Raw genomic sequence first — 19901 nt, forward strand, 5'->3', positions numbered from 1 at the left:
TGTTTAGGTGTCGCTGCATAGTAGAACAGTGCACCACCACTCCAGGGTCTGCTAAATCTTTCTGAAGGTCTTTTGCAGTCAAACAGGGTTTTTTTATTTGCCTTTCTAGCAATCCAATGAGTAGTTCTTTCAGAAAGTTTTCTTCATCTTCCAGACCTCAGCTTGATCTCCACTGTTTCTGTTAACTGCCATTTCTTAATAATTACAATCTGAGGAAACAGCTACCTGAAAACACTTTGCTAAATTCTTGTAGCCTTCTCCTGCTTTGTGGGCATCAATTGAATGAATGAACCCCTTATTGTCACTTAGTCACAAGTACCAGCGAAATTGGCCAACAACCCGGCCATACATATACACATACATACAATTGACACAGGGGGAGTAGACAGGACAGGAAGACAGGGATGAAAAATATAGAGTAACATGAGGGGAGCAGAGGAGAAAAAAGCAACCCCCACACTATGTTCCTGTGGGGAGTACAGTGTGGGAACATTAAAAAAAAAGACCTCAACACATTAGCACAAAATAACACAGTACACTTTACAACATGAAAACTCGGGACTCGAGGGGGAAGGGGGTGAGGGAGTGGGCAATCATGGGAGGGGGGTAAGGGGGAGGGGCTGGGGGAGGGGCAGAGGTATAGGTAACCCAGCGCAAACAAGCAGTCCGGTCCTGCAGCCGATGACGGCGCTTACCCACTTGTCATGCTGGGGGTAAAAGCAGTGACCGTGGGAAGTGGGGGAAGGAATGCAAGAGTGTCTCACTGCAGTGATCTTCAGGGGGAGTTGTTGTTCCAGAAATGGCCTTGGCCGAGGCCAGTGCTGTCTGAGGGAGCCAAAAGCAGATAAGATTGGGATTGTTTGGTCTTGGGGTGAGTAGACGCATTCTTTAGACGTAGCTTTATGGGGCTTTGGACAGCTGTCACTGTTTTCTGATTTCCTCAATAAACCAGGGCAATGCCTAATCCAATCAGCAAAAGACCTGTAATCATGGTTCCGAATAGGTAGATGTCTTCAATGTCCTCCACAGAAAGAACCACCAGGCACATGACCCATCACCTCTGCCACGCGTCCATCGTGTAGCCAGCTGTGAACATTCTGGCAGGACAGGCTAGTTCCCCCGAACCCAGGCTCCTCATCGAGAAAATTGTGTCAATTTCGTGAAGAGACCAGTTTATCAATTCCATGATTTTCTATTTTGGAGAGCAGTGCGGAGAGTGTCTCTCAAAAGTATAGACAATAGACAGACAAGAAAGAGAAGCAGAAGCAGGGAAGATAAGGGAAGGAGAGGCAAAGAAATGCGACCGCCTTCCGTGAGAGCAATAAAATAATTATTTTATTATTCAGAATGCGTGGGAGTTGGTTAGAGGAGCCCATGGCTGTTGATTTTAGGGACAAGTTTGAGGAGTCAGATAATTTATACAGCATTGAATTCTGCATCATCTGACCTTTCCTAACGAAGAATTTGAACAAGCCACAGCTCAATAAGCTAATTAAGATCTGGAACCTTGGTAAAAGTTACCTGAGAACTAAAATGTATTGGGGTGCCCAAACTTTCACATGGTGTTCCTTTTCTTTTTTCACTCGCCAATTGTCTCATATCATTATCTCTAGCCACTTTATCCTGTTCTACAGGGTCACAGGAAAGCTGGAGCATATCCCAGCTGACTACGGGCGAAAGGTGGGGTACACCCTGGACAAGTCACCAGGTCATCACAGGGCTGACACATAGACACAGACAACCATTCACACTCACACCTACGGTCAATTTAGAGTCACCAGTTAACCTAACCTGCATGTCTTTGGACTGTGGGGGAAACCGGAGCACCCGGAGGAAACCCACGCAGACAAGGGGAGAACATTCAAACTCCACACAGAAAGGCCCTCACCGGCCATGGGGCTCGAACCCAGACCTTCTTGCTGTGAGGTGACAGCGCTAACCACTACACCACCATGCCACCCGTAAGGTTTCCATGATTTGCAAATGATCACATCCTATTCTTATTTACGGTTTACACAGTGTCCCAACATTTTTGGAATTGGGATTGTAACATCTTATATATTCATTCTTTAGTTTTTACTTAATCACTTAATCATATTTTTCTTTTCATATATAGAAAAAAAATTATATATATTATGCATCTACATATGGCGGCACGGTGGTGTAGTGGTTAGTGCTGTCGCCTCACAGCAAGAAGGTCCGGGTTCGAGCCCCGTGGCTGGCGAGGGCCTTTCTGTGCAGAGTTTGCATGTTCTCCCCGTGTCCGCGTGGGTTTCCTCCGTGTGCTCTGGTTTCCCCCACAGTCCAAAGACATGCAGGTTAGGTTAACTGGTGACTCTAAATTGACCGTAGGTGTGAATGTGAGTGTGAATGGTTGTCTGTGTCTATGTGTCAGCCCTGTGATGACATGGTGACTTGTCCAGGGTGTAGCCCGCCTTTCGCCTGTAGTCAGCTGGGATAGGCTCCAGCTTACCTGTGACCCTGTAGAACAGGATAAAGCGGCTGGAGATAATGAGATGAGAATGAGATGAGATGCATCTATATACTGCTTATATTATATCTATATAATGCTTTTATGGCTGAGGACTACAGTTGTCTTGCTAACTTTTGGACTGCAGTTATCATGAACAGTTTTGCACTCAAGTTTCCATCAATGAAGAGCTATAACATCAACGAAACTGTCCTCATGTTAAAACTGTTAATATTATAGTCAGGCTGTCTGTTGTTGCCCAAATGAGGATGGGTTCCTTTTTGAGTCTGGTTCCTCTCGAGGTTTCTTCCTCATGTCGTCTGACGGAGTTTTTCCTTGCCACCGTCTCCACAGGCTTGCTCATTGGGGATAGGTTAGGGATAAAATTAGCTCATGTTTTAAGTCGTTAAAATTCTGTAAAGCCACTTTGCGACAATGTTTATTGTTAAAAGTGCTATACAAATAAACTTGACTTGACTATACCATTCTTTTGTTTTTGCTTTGATTGTTTCACTCTCTGGTTTCTCAAAACAAAATGCTCTTTCTCAAAATATTTAATCCATACCACAGATAAGGATACTACTGTACACACACACACACACACACACACACACACACACACACACCATTTTCCTCCTTCAAACAAAGGATTACAAATATTCTGAAATAATAAAAAATTTAAGAAGCCCTTAACCATTCTTCAACCAACCATTTTTAATAAAATCTATCATTGTGTCTCATTAAGTGTGTCTGCCTGCAATCTTTATTGAAGGGGAAACAGAAAATTTACTTCACATTCTAAGACTATCAATTAGACCCTGCTCCCTCCCCCTCCATAAAAAGACTGGCATCCATTATCACTAAGCCCATCTCTCGCCTGATTAACAGATCCCTTATCTCTGGTATTGTACCTAAAAACTGCAGCAGTCACTCCAGTACTAAAAAAAACCTGACCTCTGTCCATCTGATTTTAGTAACTATAGACAGATCTCTAACCTACCTTACATTGCAAAACTTCTTGAAAGGATTATTGTCACCCAGATACAGGGACATCTTGTTGCAAATAATCTTTATGAACAATTTCAGTCTGATTTTCGCTCATCTCACAGTACCGGGTCTGCACTTTTTAGGGTAGTTAGTGACCTCATTTCTTCTACTAATGCTGGGGCTCTGAATATCCTCCTTCTCCTGGATCTTAGCTGTACTTTGGACACTCTCTTTCATGAACTGCTTCTCTCCCATCTCTCTGCTATTGGTATTTTTGGTTCTGACTCTTCCTGGTTAAAGTCCTCTCTCACAGATAGACAGCAGTTTATTTCCATCACCAAGTACAAGTCTACCATGGCATTCCACAGGGTTCTGTCTTAGGTCCTCTTCTGTTCATTATCTCCGTGCTACCCCTGGGCCAAGTTATCTGGTGTCATGGTTTGAATTTCTGCTGTATTTGTGGTGGTTGAATGTTTTATGGTTTTGTGTCAGCCAATATGGTTGGTGTCTAGTCTTAGTATTGTTGCTGTCTTTTTATAGTGTCCTGTAATATCCTGGTGTTCTGTTTAATGTGTTTTTTTTTTCATGAAAAATTTTATTTTAATTTGTCTTTAAAAAAACAACAACTAATCAGTGGTTATCAAAACATCTTGCCAAAGGATTATAGTTGAAAATTAGCCTGCTGGCTAACACTGGCACATTTACAGAAATGTTGATTAATGTGTGCTGTGCTAATAAATGAAATTTTCATTCTGATGCTGATTACATGTAAGCCTTCTACATCTGCCCTGCCCCCTACATCTAATGCTAACTTTTTAAAAATCAATACTGGTTAAATAAATATTCTACTGATTGTTTCCAAGTCTATCACCTCTTCTAGTATTAGTTTTAATCTGGTCATTGATGGCACTGTCATTAAACCTTCACCCACTGTACATAACCACTTTAGGTTCCACTTTAGGGTTGCAGCCCCCAAGCTGTGGAATTCTCTCCCTCAAAGTCTTCATGATAGTATATCTCTCCCTGAATTCAAAACTTAACTTAAATCTTATCTCTTCTCTCTTTGCTATCCCTCTTCTCCTGAACACTGACTGTTCATTCCTTTTCTATGCTTTGAGCTAATCTGTTGTATGGATAGATAGGATAGGATATTTATTTGTCCTTTCGGAAAATTGTTCTGTGCCATTTACAGTACGTCTGATACAAACTATTACAAAAACACAAAGAAACACAATATACAAACACCCCCCCCAGGACAAGATACAAGACAACATAGGACAAAACCCCCTCGTATTTATGCCCATGCTGCGGTGATTTTGTTGTTTTCCTTTTTTTGTGCATGTCTCTTAACTGTCAAGTCTTCATTTCAATGATTTGTCTGTCATTCTGTTTTTTGTTTGTTTGTTTTTTCCCCCTGGTTGTGCCATGGGTTGCTAAAAGGTACCATCTAAATTAAACTTGTTGTTGATGATGATAGTTAATGTTAGAGTAAGGAGCTAAGGAATGCATTATAGTGAGTGTCCCCACAAAGATAGAAGTGCCAGGATATGTGCGTGCGTGCGTGCGTGCACGTGTGTGTGTGTGTGTGTGTGTGCGCGTGTGTGTGTGCATGTGTTACTCACGTCTGTATCTCCCTGTAGTGCTGTGAGTGTGTGTGTCTCGTTCTCACACTACATCACAAAACAACATGATATATTGTGAAAAAAATATGCAAATATATTTATATGGCAGTAAAAAAAAAGAAATAATAACATACAGACAGATACAGTGTAATACTATACAGTACCATACTTGATGGAAACGTGCACCCAGAAGCAGTGCTGTGATGGAGAGGACCTGGATGATTATGGTTAATTCTGGAGGGGGGTAAGGGGGGCAGCTGATCAGAATGAGCCTCCTACACACACACACACACACACACACACACACACACACACACCGTATTAATAAAAGCATTTTGTATAATGGGTAAACAAAGAGTGCATACCTTGTTTGTAATGTGTGTGTGTGTGTGTGTGTGTGTGTACAGTTTTGTAGTGTTCTTAGGGTTGCCACCTGTGTCTGACAAAAATCCTGGACATTTCAACCATCCAATCGATCTTTTTGCTTGTAAGGAACGGCGCCCTTCACACATCTAACCCAAGACAAAAATCGCCCTTCTACGCTGAAATTGTATTGCTCTAATTAGTAAAAATGACACTTTTGCTAGTTATTTGTTTAGTTAATTGCTTTACATAATATAGCAGGTCTTCATTATTTTGGTTTATTTCCAACAGTTTTTGGTTGTGGACACCTGGGGGCAGTAGTGGGCACAGGTAAAAGGGGAATACATAATTAAGTTGTTTGCTTGCTTATGTGGAATAAAAATCTCATCTCATTATCTCTAGCCGCTTTATCCTTCTACAGGGTCGCAGGCAAGCTGGAGCCTATCCCAGCTGACTACGGGTGAAAGGCGGGGTACACCCTGGACAAGTCGCCAGGTCATCACAGGGCTGACACATAGACACAGACAACCATTCACACTCACGGTCAATTTAGAGTCACCAGTTAACCTAACCTGCATGTCTTTGGACTGTGGGGGAAACCGGAGCACCCGGAGGAAACCCACGCAGACACGGGGAGAACATGCAAACTCCGCACAGAAAGGCCCTTGCCGGCCCCAGTGCTCGAACCCAGGACCTTCTTGCTGTGAGGCGACAGCGCTAACCACTACACCACCGTGCCGCCTGGAATAAAAATAAATAATCTAATTTTTCATTGTATCTAAGAATACCTGAATGTAACAATGTAAGGTGTAGTGTCAAACAGTTTACCTGATTGCTTAGAGTGTGGTGTGTGCTTTGCTTGTGCTTGCCTGTGCCTCTGCTGCTCTTGGCTAAACAAATACATAGGAGGACATATAACTGGGCACATACAGTAGTAGGCAGATAAGACTATTTGGATTTCATTTAATTCACCAAAATCTTACCTAATCTTCCATTTATATTTGGTGTTTTTCTTTGCTGCTGCTATGAGTCCTGGCTGATTTTCAATGAATGTCTTGAACTCAGTACAGGACAACTGAAAGTTTAGCCTGACTTGAAGCTCAGCCTTCACCATTGCAACAGAGAGTCGGTTTCTTTTATCAGTCCAAGCATCCTCCATTGCCCCATTTCCACCAAAGCAGTTCCAGGGCTGGTTCGGGGCCAGTGCTTAGTTTGGAACCGGGTTTTCTGTTTCCACTGACAAAGAACTGGCTCTGGGGCCAGAAAAACCGGTTCCAGGCTAGCACCAACTCTCTGCTGGGCCAGAGGAAAGAACCGCTTACGTCAGCGGGGGGCGGAGTTGTTAAGACCAACAACAATAACAAGACCGCGAAAGATCACCATTTTTAAGCGACAAGAAGCAGCAGCTGTACAAACGCAAAGTCATCCATTATTATTATTGTTGTTGCTGCTGCTTCTTCCGTGTTTTTGCTTTGATATTCGCGCCAAGGTTTATGCAAACGTAGTGCCGTAACTGACGTATACAGCGACGTACGTGACATATACAGCGACGTAATGACGTATTCAGCGACGTAATGACGTGGCTCCGCTTAGCATGGCGAGCTCGGAAAAGCAAACTGGTTCTCAGCTGGCTCGCAAGTTGAAATACACATTTTGCCCATTATGTACAAAAAACTGGGACATTCAGTGTCCCGGATTTTTATGTTTTTTTTCCGGGACAGACCATGAAAATCCGGGACAATCAGGAAAAACCGGGACAGGTGGCAACACTAAGTGTTCTCTGTGTATAGTGTGTGTCACACAGTAGTTACACTCATAGGAATAACATTCAGCTCGGATTTCTGCCTCATCATAATGCTAAGATAATGCTGGTTAAGTGCTAAATTTATTTATGACTGGCATCCAATCAGAATTGTGTCCCCTTACTTGTGTTGTGCAATGTGTAGTGTGTTTTCTCCAAGTCTCTGTCACTGCTCGAGAGGATCCACCATCTCCCAGCGAACAAGGAATACTTACACATCAATGCTCTTCTCTGTCCTGACATGTGTTGTGTTCAGTAGTGTCTTTCTCAATGACTGAAAAATCCTGAAAGCGCTTACGAAATTCTGCCAAAAGAGATGTGATCACGGATACATATTTTTGGGGGCAGAGATGTTGGCATTCGGGAAAGCTGTCTTCAGCTCCAACATTGTGGGGAAGTGAACTACATTGAAGTTGCGTAGTTGCACCTCTAAAAGTTTGAGCTTGACACAGAATGCTTTCAGGTGTGCGTACAGGTGAGAGACAAGTTGATCTTTGCCTTGAAGGCTCTTGTTCAGTGCATTAAGATGGCTGGTCAGATCTACCAAAAAAGCCAGGTCTGCCAACCATAGGGGATCATCCAGTTCATGAAGAGGCTTGCCTTTCTCTTTCAAAAACTGGTCAATTTCCAATCTCAGCGAGTAAAACCTATGCAGAATGGTGCTGCGACTGAGCCAGCGCACATCTGAGTGGTAGATGACGTCTCCATATTCAGCTTCAACTTCAGACAAAAAAAGTTTGGAACTGTCTGTGATTGAATGCCTTTGCATGAATGAGACTGATTGTTTTAACCACCGTGTCCATCACATCATTCACCTGAACAGTCTTAGCACAGAGTGCTTCCTGGTGGATAATGCAGTGCACTTTTACAGCCTCACCTCTGCTTTCGCGAACTTTTCTGCACACCACAGAGGCCATCCCATTATGTTCGCCAGTCATTGCTGGAGCCCCATCTGTGGTAACTCCACACAGCTTGTCCCAGGGCAGGTTAATGTCATTAATTGCAGCCGATACAGCCTCAAAAATGTAGAATAGAATAGAATGTGCCAACCAGGAGATCAGATGCTTCCAGAGGTTGTTCTTGCTAGAGAACACCAAGGACTGGTCCCAGTTTCTCCCATGGGCTGAATATTCACAGAATTCCCTCAAGCAGTCAGCCACCAAACTCACATCTTTTCAGTGTATTCTAGGAAACCAACCCCCATTGTTCCCATGGGATAACTCACCTACACACATCCTTGCAGTTGACGCCCAGTTTAAGAGAAGCAAACAGGTATGGTAGAACATTCACCAACATCTTGAGCATGTGGCCAGCAAATACAATCAGTACTCAGACAGGCACAGAGGTGAAACCCCTGTATACTCACCAGGGGACAGAGTTTGGGTATCCACTCGGGACCTACATGATCCCAAAGCCTGCAAGAAGCTCAGTGCCAGGTACATTGGTCACTTCAAGGTCCTTCACTGGGTAAATGAAGTCTTATACAGACTGGATCTACCATAACACTGCTGCTTAGCACCCACGTTCCATATATCATGTCTCAAACCTGCCATTCATAGACCTCTAGTTGATAACACACCAGCCAATGAACACCCATCATCTGTGGAATTGGAAGGAGGACCGGTGTACCAAGGGCACAAGATACTCAACTCTTGCCACAGACAAAGGAACCTGGGGTATCTGGTTTATTGGGAGGGGTACAGTCCAGAGGAGCGCAGCTGGGTACCTACCAGGGACATTCTAGATCCTATGTTAACTCGGGAATTTCAAAATCAGCACACAGAGAAGCCTGCACCTAAAAAGCGAGGACGTCCCAGGAAGGATAGCACTCCCAGAGTAAACACCTTGGGAGGAGAGGGGGGTGTCTTGTCAGTGACTATGCAAGTTCATGGCAGCATTCAAACATGGCCACCATGGACTACAACTCCCAGGAGCCACAACGCCCTCCCGCTCCTGTGTATTGATGGAGAGCACCCCTGTTCCTCATGAGCTATCTCAATTTAAAAGTTCCAAGATGGCGCTCCCCTGTGTGTGACATAGCATAGCCCTCCAAGTTAAGCATCACATAGTTCTTGCCTTATTAGTGTTGCTGCTGTCTTTTTGTGTGTCATATTAGAGCTCATGTTAAGTATGATTGAGAGACTATATTACAACTGAGAGAACTGAGTCATAAAGTACATTTTAACTTAAATGTTCTTGAGTCCTTCCTGGAGCTACAACTCCACGCTGAAGTGAAGCCAGGCCAGGCTGCAGTAGGGGGTTTTCCTAGCACCCAGAGGCTGACATGGAAGTATGGCAAGCAGGAGGAGTGGAAAGGAGACTCCGCCGATTGGTTAGCAAAGGCTGGCTAACTCTCCTGATCATACTCTTCACCAACACCCAGTCTCTGGCAAACAAAATGGATGATCTTCATAGTTGGATGGCTACACAGAGGCACATCCAGAATTGTTCTGTTTTATGTTTTTGTGAAACATGGCTTGGACAGAGGATCCCCAACAAAGCCATAACACCGGCAGGCTACAGTGTTTACAGAGCCGACTGCAGCGCTACAGAATGCAATAAAACATGCGGGGGAGGAACAGCAGTCCTCGTTAAATAATCCTGGAGCACTGACAACATGGTAATATCACAATTATGCACTGAAAATGTGGAACATATCACTTTGAGGTGTAGACCATTTTATTTGCCCAGAAAACTGCAGTGCATCATACTGAGTACTGTGTATATACTCCCCCAGCTAACAAGTACAGTGCACTAAGAGAACTGCATGATATGATCAGCAGACATGAGAACTTATACCCAGATGCTGCTATTGTTATCTTAAGAGACTTCAACCACTGTGATCTCCAGAAAAACATCCCTAAATATAATCAGTTTGTGAATTTTCCCACCTGGGGAAACAACACTTTGGACAAATGCTACAGCAATATTAGAAATGCTTATACTGCAGTCTCCAAGCCACATTTTGGAAAATGTGACCACCTTGCAATTCTGCTTCAACCCACCTTATACCAGGAGGCTTAAAGCAGACCCAGTCACAGTCAGGACCATGAAGATGTGGTCTGAAAATGCACTGACAGAACTGCAGGGCTGCTTGGAGGCCACAGACATGAACATTTTTAAGGAGGCAACAGATAATATACATGAATATACAGATACTGTCAGCAGCAACATTGACTGGTGCACTTCCATATGCATCCCTTCCTGGAGTATTCATGTGTTTCGCAATCAGAAGCCCTGGTTCAACACCGATGTGTGCATCGGGAACTGGTGCACGGCTTTTAAGTCAGGAGACATCACAGAGTATAAGCATGCTCGATATGGGCTCCAAAAATCCATCAAGGATACCAAGAGGACATACACCCAGAGACTTGAGAGCTGCTATAGGGAAAACAACACAAGAGAAATGTGGCAGGGGATCCAGTCAATCATCAACTACAGGAAGAATGCAAACAGAGCGGTAAACCAGGACATCCCTCGACTGGACAACCTCAACAGCTTCTACACCAGATTTGACCAACACAACAGAGACATTCCCTTAAAGACTCCTCACGATCCAGTGGATACTGCACTCCAGGTGACACACACCTGTCCTGACTTTGAGGAAGGTGAACCCCTGTAAGGCAGAGGGACCTGACCGTGTAGCACAGAGAGTCCTAAAGGCCTGTGCAGAACAGCTGGCAGAGGTGTATACAGACATCTTTAACACCTCACTCTCACAGGAAACAGTCTCATACATCTTTAAGTCCTCTGTCATAGTGTCAATCCCTATAAAAGCAAACACAACCACAATGAATGATTTTAGACCTGTGGCACTCACATCGGTTGCCATGAAGTGTCTGGAAAAGCTGGTTCTGCAACAAATAAACTCTGTAGTTCCAGAGACAGTCGACCCCCTTCAGTTTGCCTACCACACAAACAGATCAGTGGACGATGTGGTGGCACTGGCACTTCACTACATCCTGCAACACCTGGACACTCAAAACACATACGTGAGGCTATTGTTCTTGGATTACAGCTCTGCCTTTAACATGATCAGGCCAATGAAGCTGACCACTAAGCTGGCAAACCTGGGAATACCAACACCCACCTGTAATTGGATCCTGGACTTCCTCATTGACAGGCCACAAGTGGTGAGGATGGGAAAGAAAGTCTCTGCTGAGCTTACAGTTAGCACAGGGCTGTTGCCTCAGCCCTAAACTTTGCACACTGTACACACATGACTGTGCATCCACCGAGGACAATACTGTCATCAACTATGTGGATGACACAACCATCCGTGGCCTCATCAGAGCGGGGGATGAGTTGCCATACAGGGACTTGGTTCACAAGATCACCGTCTATGGAGAGGCAATGATCTTGTCTTTAACATAGACAAAATGAAAGAACTCATAATGGATTTTAGGAGGAGATCCCCCCTCCCCCCTGCAGCCTCTCACCATCAGGGGGACTGAGGCGAATTGGACATGGGCATGACAGCTATAAGTTCCTAGGCCTTCACATTTCAGAAGACCTCAGCTGGGCTAAAAACACTGCAACTTTAGTAAAAAGAGCCCAGTGGAGGCTGTACTTCATCAGACTGCTGAAGAAGGCCGGACTTAGATGCCAGCCCCTCATCCAAATCTACAGAGGACTTGTTGAGAGCATTCTAACCAGTGGTATCACAGTGTGGTATGGTAACATCACCCTGGCTGAGAGGAAATCGCTGCAGTGGGTAATTAAAACAGCAGAGAAAGTCATTGGCTCTGATCTCCCCTCCATTGACACTATATACACCCAGTGCTGCAGAAGGAAAGCACAGAGCATCCTTAAAGACAAACACCACCCAGCTTATGTTCTGTTCAAGTGGGTGAACATAGGCTACAACTTGAGACACCACAGGCCTGTAAGCATCAGCACTCACAGGTCCCAACTGTATAACAGCTTCTTTCCTTCTACTGTTAGGCTGGTGGCACCGGAGATTAAGGAGGGAATGAAGTACCTCTTACCACAACCCACTCGAACTCTGGACAGCTAATTACCTCACTGATTACTCTCTTCTCCCCCCCACACACAAAATGTCTCCATGTGCAATATAACTGGATTTTCTAACTTCTATTTCTACCTCCTCAATCAAAATGTGCAATACTCACTCGATTTGTGTAATACTCAATATGTGCAATACCACTTCAGATAGATATTTATTACTTTTTAATATATTTATTCATATACAGTTGCACTCAGTTTACTGACAGCCTTACATAGCTCTATCTAGCTCTCTCACTATTTATTTGTTATTGTTATAATTGTGTATTATAGTGTTTTTAAACTTTAGAATATAGTTTTTTTTTAAATAAATATAATGTCTATGAAGCTGACTAGTGGAAAACACTCAGGAATTCCAATCTACTTGTACTGCAGTGTACTGTATTTGTGCAAATGGCAATAAACTCTAAACTAAACCTAAAGACTGCAAACACTCATGCTCTTGGTGAAGTATCATTCTGTGTCCCCGTAACTTATATCAAGCCATTTGTTGTTTTGGCCTGACTTTAATTATATTGACCCTCACTATGTTACTTATCTGACTCTGAGACTATAGTTGACCTTTGATATCTTGTTCACACATCAACTGACCTTTGGCTTGTTCCTGAAATTGATTCTTCCTTCACAATTTGGATTAGTTCATCAGTTTGCAATACACCCACTCTCCCCTGCAACTGTGTCTGTAAGTGCCTGCCACTCTGACACCTTGTGTCTGATTAGCCAAATAAAAACTAATGATGTGATTATCAATTTGGGTGGTGCCTGGCCAAAACTGAAAGAAAAAAAAAAAGCCTAACTTGACTCATGTGGAATCCGACACTTCTTCCAGAATGTACAAAGAAGTTCTGTAAGCTTCTTAACCCTTTGATGCACAACCTGGGTCAAAAGTGACCCGGCTGAGTCTTTGTTTAAGCTGGGTTTGCTTAGCTTGTGCATCAAAAGGTTAATGTTGGTAGGGCCTCCAACCTTGTAAATCTCTACTTGAATATCATTGGACCCATCAGCTTTTCCAGAGGCCAGCTATTCTATAGTTTTCTTAACTTTTTGCTCTTCAGGAGGAACGTCCATCTTGTGATTTATTTCAATCTGTTCAAGATGATTGTCTCGTCACTGATTGTTTCATGGATAAACCCAGTTTGGAAACATGTGTTGTAGTACTTGAGACTGGTCTTGGTCTCAAGACTAGTTTCAAGACTACTTTTTGAAGGTCTCAGTCTTCTCAGAATCAACCAAATTTTTACTCCTTCTTGTCTCAGTCTCAGACATAAAGGACTCAGGATTTTATTTCAAGACTGGTCAAAACCACAACTGTGGGGATTTCACTAAATTACCTACATCCTGATTGGATGTAAAATTTCTTGCTTCAAATGCAACCAGTAATGTGACTCATGGCTAATTTGAAAATTTTCTTCCTGTTAAAGGCCGTCACCCCTCCCCACCCCCACACACTGGTCTTCACACACACTGGTCTAGCCCTGGTCTTGACTCAGTCTCACCCTTCTTTGGTCTTGAGCTTGACTTGGTCTCAACCCCTCAAAGTCTTGGTCTTAACTTGGTCTCGATATATTCTGGCCTTAGTCATGACTTGGTCTCAGTTTAGGTGGTCTTGACTACAACAGTATGTCACACACAAGCCTGCACTGGAAAAGGACTATATACAGACCATGATAGCCTTTGTGTAGCATGTAGTATGATAGCAATATAGCCAGATGTGAGAACCCCAACACCAGATGGAGAACTCACAAATTAGTAAGCAGCCTATTATATATAGAAACAGCATATGCTTGTGTGTCCATACTAGCTATAAAGCTTATTTCTTTATTTATTGTGAATACAGGTATAGACAGGCAATGTGCCACACTAGTTTATATGGTCTAAATATAGGCTAATGACAGCTCAATGTCGAGTGTGAATTTATAGTGGTGCAGAGCGCAGAGCACTGGACAACGAAATTTCTCTCTTTATTTCCATAAAGATGGAAGGGTTTTAATCCAGCACTTATTTTCAATTTGCTTTTTAAAAAATAATGTTGGATTATTTACTAACACATTTTACACTCATCAGGACCTCCACTTTTAGGCAGTGCCTAAATACAGTATATATAAGGTTAAATGTCTATACTATTCTAGCTAATTGGCTTGTATGGCCTGAATCCCTTTTCTGAGGATGGTGTTGGAATACTCTTGGCACAGCATTGGGTTTGAGTTTAACACAACCTGTGTAGCTCCAGAGCTTGGCCTGTAGATTCCTTTCAAGCAATTGGGCTCAAAATGTTCCTTGCAATTGTTACGTTCCCCGCAGCAACTAGGGGATGGGGGGAAGCAACAAAGATAAACCAGAAAAACCCGGGAGGAAAAAGAGGACAAGGAAGCGGACTCAAGGCCAAAATGGAAACCGTTTTTATTCACAAAATAGTAGAAAAACAGCTAAAAGCACTGGTCTCCAAACAAAGAAAAAACAAACAAGAGCCAGGTTTTCTCACCAAAACTACAATAAACAAACCACAACCAAACAGTTCCGGGATTACGCATGCTCCTTTTCCCTTAAAGGAGCAGCGCACACTCGCTAGACGTAGCTCACAACTCTCTCTCTCCTAACTGTCACCGCCACAGCCCACCGGCTCACACACCTCTCGAAAGGCGTCTCCCTCTCACTTTTAAACATGTCCCCTTAATGAGATGAGTAGGAACAGCTGCGTATAAGAGGAAGGGGTGTCCACCTGAGAGAGAAAGAGAGAAAAGAAAAACACACCCACACATAACCACACACATGACCCCTGGCACCAGGGTCGTAACACCCCCACCCATAAAAAACAAACCCCCAATTTGTTTAGAAAAGTGGTAGGGAATACTGATTTACAATTTTCAATTTGTTACCTCACCCACGGGAGAGCGCATCAGCTACCACATTATCAACCCCTTTTTTATGTTTGATCTCAATGTTATACCCCTGCACCAACAAAGACCAACACATCAACCGTTGGTTATGGTTGTACATCTGGGCCAGAAACACAAGGGGATTATGGTCAGTGTACACAGTCACTGGGAGTGTACTTGAGCCTATATAGACCTCGAAGTGTTGTAAAGCAAGTAACATGGCTAGGGTTTCCTTCTCAATGGTGGAGTAATTCAGCTGATAGGATTTGAATTTTGCAGAGAAGAAACACACTGGGTGAGGAACCCCGCTACCATCACTCTGGAGCAATACCGCGCCAGCCCCGGACACACTAGCATCAACTTCTAGCTGGAAGGGAAGAGAAAAATTAGGTGCAACAAGTACAGGGGCACTACACAAGAGAGATTTAGCTGCTTCAAAAGCATGCTGACACTCTGTGGTCCACACGAAAGGGATGTTCAGGCTACACAGAGTAGTAAGAGGGGCAACTACAACAGAGAAATTTTTACAGAAGCACCGATAATAGCCTGTCATGCCCAGAAAACGGCGCAGCTCACGCCTGGTGGTGGGAACTGGATAGGCTACCACAGCCGAGATTTTAGCCTCCACCAGTCGGACCTGCCCCTGCCCCACCTGTTTACCCAGATAGGTGACGGTAGCCTTGCAAAATTCACACTTGGCAAGATTAAGAGTTAAATTCGCATCCGCCAGCCGCTGAAATACTGTCCTCAAGGTGGACAGGTGGCTCACCCACTTACTAGAGTACACCACCACATCATCAAGGTATACATTACACTGTGGAACATCACCCAATACTTGGTGCATTAAGCACTGGAAAGTAGCGGGCGCATTCTTTAACCCAAAAGCCATGACTGTGTACTGCATGAAGTGGTCAGGGGTCACAAAAGCCGAAATATCAGACGCTTGAGGTGTTAACGGAACCTGCCAGTACCCTTTTAAGAGATCTAATTTTGTGATGTAAGTGGCCGGGCCAATACTGTCCACGCAGTCATCAATACGGGGCAAAGGGAAACTATCGGACACCGTAACCGCATTTACCCTCCTAAAATCAGTACAAAAATGGGGCATTCCATCAGCTTTTGGCACTAACAAACACGGGGAACTCCAGGGGCTGCGACTAGGCTTAGCTAACCCATTTTCCACCAGGTACTCCACCTCAGTCTTCATTAGCTGACATTTATCTACTGAGCATCGATAGGCATGTTGCTTAATAGGAGCAGACCCCCCCACATCAATATCATGCTGCAATACCTTAGTACAAGACAGCACATCCCCAAGCAAGGTAGGAAAGGACTGAAACAAGCTCAGAATTTCATATCTCTGTTCGGCTGGAAGGTAAGAAAGACGGGAGTCAGCATCCGACAGAAACTCAGAATTTATTAGTTTACCACTCTGTTGGCCACCAGAGGGCACATTGAGTCCGTCATCTGCTGATACCTCAGCACACACCAGGGAAGCCGGCTGTTCAGCGCTGCCCCGCACCTGAGACGGTGCTCTGGGAAAATAAGGTTTTAACATGTTTACATGACACAGTCGTGTTTTTCGTCTACGTTCAGGGGTGCGGATGATATGATCCGTGTCTGATACTTTTTTGTCTATCACATACGGACCCAGAAACCGGGCGGTGAGAACAGAACCAGGCACCGGTAGCAACACAAGCACTTGGTCACCAGGGTAGAATTGGCGCACCACTGCCTTACGGTCATACCGCTTCTTCATATCCTCCTGGGAAGCGGAAAAAGCCTCCCTTGCCAGCGAAATGGCGCTATGTAATCGAGCTCTACACTGTGACACAAAATCTAAAACATTAGTTTTAGGAGGGGAACTGGTCATGAACTGGTCTTGCAACACTTTTAAAGGGCCATGTATATTGTGGCCATACATCAGCTCCGATGGACTAAACCCAAGTGACTCCTGCTTAGCATCACGAATAGCAAAGAGCATAAACGGCAGCCCCTCATCCCAATCCTTCCCAGACTCATAGCAATATTTTTGCAACATCGATTTTAAAGTTTGGTGCCATCGTTCCAATGCACCCTGTGACTCTGGATGGTAAGCGCTACCTACGGAATGGGAAATCCCCAAGGACTGCAGGGCCTGTCAGAATGCTTTTGACATAAAATTCATGCCTTGATCTGTCTGCACGATACATGGAAGGCCAAAAGTGGTAAAGAACTTTAGGAGGGCTTTACTCACCACCGATGCAGTAATTTTCCGAAGAGGAATAGCTTCAGGAAAACAAGTCACGACACACATCACCGTCAATAGGAACTGGTTACCGGATTTAGTTTTTGGTAGGGGACCCACACAGTCTATGATAACATGCTCAAACGGCGCACCAACAGCAGGAATGGGACACAGCAGGGCTGGAGGAACCTTTTGATTTGGTTTACCAGTCATCTGGCATGTGTGACACGTTCGGCAAAAACGGGCTACGTCTGCTTTCATTCCAGGCCAAAAGAAATGTTTTAGGACCCGATCATGCGTTTTAGTCACCCCCAGATGACCAGACCACAGATGTTCATGGGCCAACGACAACACATGCTGCCTACAACCCTCCAGAACCACTATTTGATGGACCGACCCCCAGTCCTCATCCACCCCTCCCAGTCGAGGAACCCACCTCCGCACCAACAAGCCATCATCCAGTAAATACAACGATTTTATTTTATTTCCATGATTATCATCACCAACAGCAGCAAAACACTTTTTCAAAGAGGGGTCAGCCTTCTGAGCTTTTATAAGGGTGTCCCGATTTAGTGGCAGGGTGACATCAGGAGTAGTAACCATCTCCACTACCTCTGGCAACTCAACAGAAGGGGGCAGCTTGTCCTCAAACAGGGTGGTACCAAACAGAGAGTCAGACAGATTCACTTCCCTACCTTGCTTACGAGCCTGAGCTCTGGTCAAGACACTGATGCCGAACACATCTGGGTGTTTTTCAGCTAAGACATCAGGCTCATGAATAGAGATAGGAACACTCACAACTTCTGGAGAAGGGTAAACTTTCCCACCCGCCAAATCATTTCCCATAATAAATTCAACACCTTCTATAGGGAAAGAGGCACGAGCAGCCACTGAAAAAAAAACAGTTACTAACTGTGATTGCACATGGACGCGATGGAGGGGCGCAGGCACAAAACTCATTCCAATCCCCCTAACCACAGCACTCACATCACAGGCACTCTTTATTCAAAGGTAAAACACTAGATAATATAAATGACTGGGAACCACCAGTGTCATGGAGGATGGTAACCGGACTCTGATCCTCCACTCTACCTGTGAGGGACATGAACCCACGAGAAATAAACGGTTTAAAACACTCGTCTGACTCAGGTATGGCAGGACACTGACTGGTCAGTGACGAGGCCATCGTTTTAATCAGACCCACTCCTTTTGATGGTTTCGGCACAGCCCCCTGCTGCCTTCATTTCAACGCCTCACAATCCGCGACCAAGTGGCCCGGCTTGAGGCAATAAAAGCAGGGCTTTCCCCCTCTTGGGCCTTGAACAGGTGGACTAGGACAGGGAGCTAGACCCACTGGTGAGTCAACAGCCTTGTGGGAAAAAGTGCGGGTGGAAAAGGGGTCATGCCGCTCAAAGTTGGTTTTGTGTGTCAACGAAAATTCATCTGCTAGCACCGCAGCCTGCTGCAGTATTGACACCTTTTGCTCATTTAAGTATGTAACAATACGGTCAGAAACACAGTTCTTAAACTCTTCCACCAGCACCAGTTCCCGCAAGGAGGTTACATCCCCAACCTTACATGCGGCACACCACCTATCAAACAACACACCCTTTTCCTGGGCAAAGTCGGCATAAGTTTGGCTATGGTTTTTCCTGAGCCCCCTAAAGCGTTGGCGGTATGTCTCTGGCACCAGCTCATACGCCCGCAGGACAGCGCCTTTAAGTTTATCATATTCTAGGCTATCAGTAACTGAGAGTGACGCGCAAGCTTCTTGGGCTTTACCACTTAGTTTGCACTGTAGCAAAACTGCCCACACCTCCTGTGGCCAGCTTAATGCTACAGCGATTCGCTCGAATGCACTAAAATAGGTTTCAACCTCAGCCTCACGGAATACCGGGACCAGGGGAATGTTTTTACTCACATTAAAGCCCCCTCCGGTCAGAGACGGCGGCAACTTGGTCACCACCCCCGACCCTGTCTGTAGTTCCAACTGCCTCATTTTAATCGTCGTATCTGCCTCCAGTTTCCTCAATTCCAAATCCCTCCGAAGTTGGAATTCCCTCTCACGCTCCTCCTTCTCCAGCTGGAGGCGAGCGAGGCAAATTTTTAGCCGAGCGTCAATCTTCGAACCAGGGGAGGATTCGACTGAAAAGGGATCAAATTGCGGCAGAGTGACCGGTTTCTTTTCCCCCAGCACACTGGAGCGAGGGGTCAACCCAGTCGGCTGGGCCTCAGCCAGCTCCTCCAAAAGAGAAGAGGGGCAACACCGCAACATTTGTCTCCCCAATACCACTTGTGAAATCCCCGGGCACCAGGCTAAGCACCCCCTTAGCCACTAAAGCCTCCGCAACTACAGCCTTCAGGTCACTCTTACGGAGAGAAAATGGGATAGAGACACCATAATGCCTGGCGATTTCGAATAAGTCCCGTTTCCTACACGCCTCCAATTGACCCCACGTAGGACCGACCGCAAACACTGCTACATCAAATGTTGCCACAGCTAACAGTAGTGCTACAATCACAAAACAAG

The 19901-nt window shown here is 44.8% G+C and overlaps 1 protein-coding gene across 1 annotated transcript in view; it reads right to left on the minus strand.

The window, feature by feature from the left end:
- si:ch211-234p6.5 (uncharacterized) overlaps nt 1–19901 on the minus strand; it is a 99811-nt gene that overhangs the window by 48959 nt on the left and 30951 nt on the right. The window contains exons 6-7 of the mRNA XM_060920874.1: nt 5244–5354; nt 5080–5127 (exon numbers count right to left, since the gene is read on the minus strand). Coding sequence (XP_060776857.1) covers nt 5080–5127; nt 5244–5354 — 159 coding nt within the window. The remainder of the gene's footprint in view (nt 1–5079; nt 5128–5243; nt 5355–19901) is intronic.

Source organism: Neoarius graeffei, chromosome 5 (genome assembly GCF_027579695.1).
Source record: "Neoarius graeffei isolate fNeoGra1 chromosome 5, fNeoGra1.pri, whole genome shotgun sequence".
Lineage (NCBI taxonomy): Eukaryota > Metazoa > Chordata > Actinopteri > Siluriformes > Ariidae > Neoarius > Neoarius graeffei.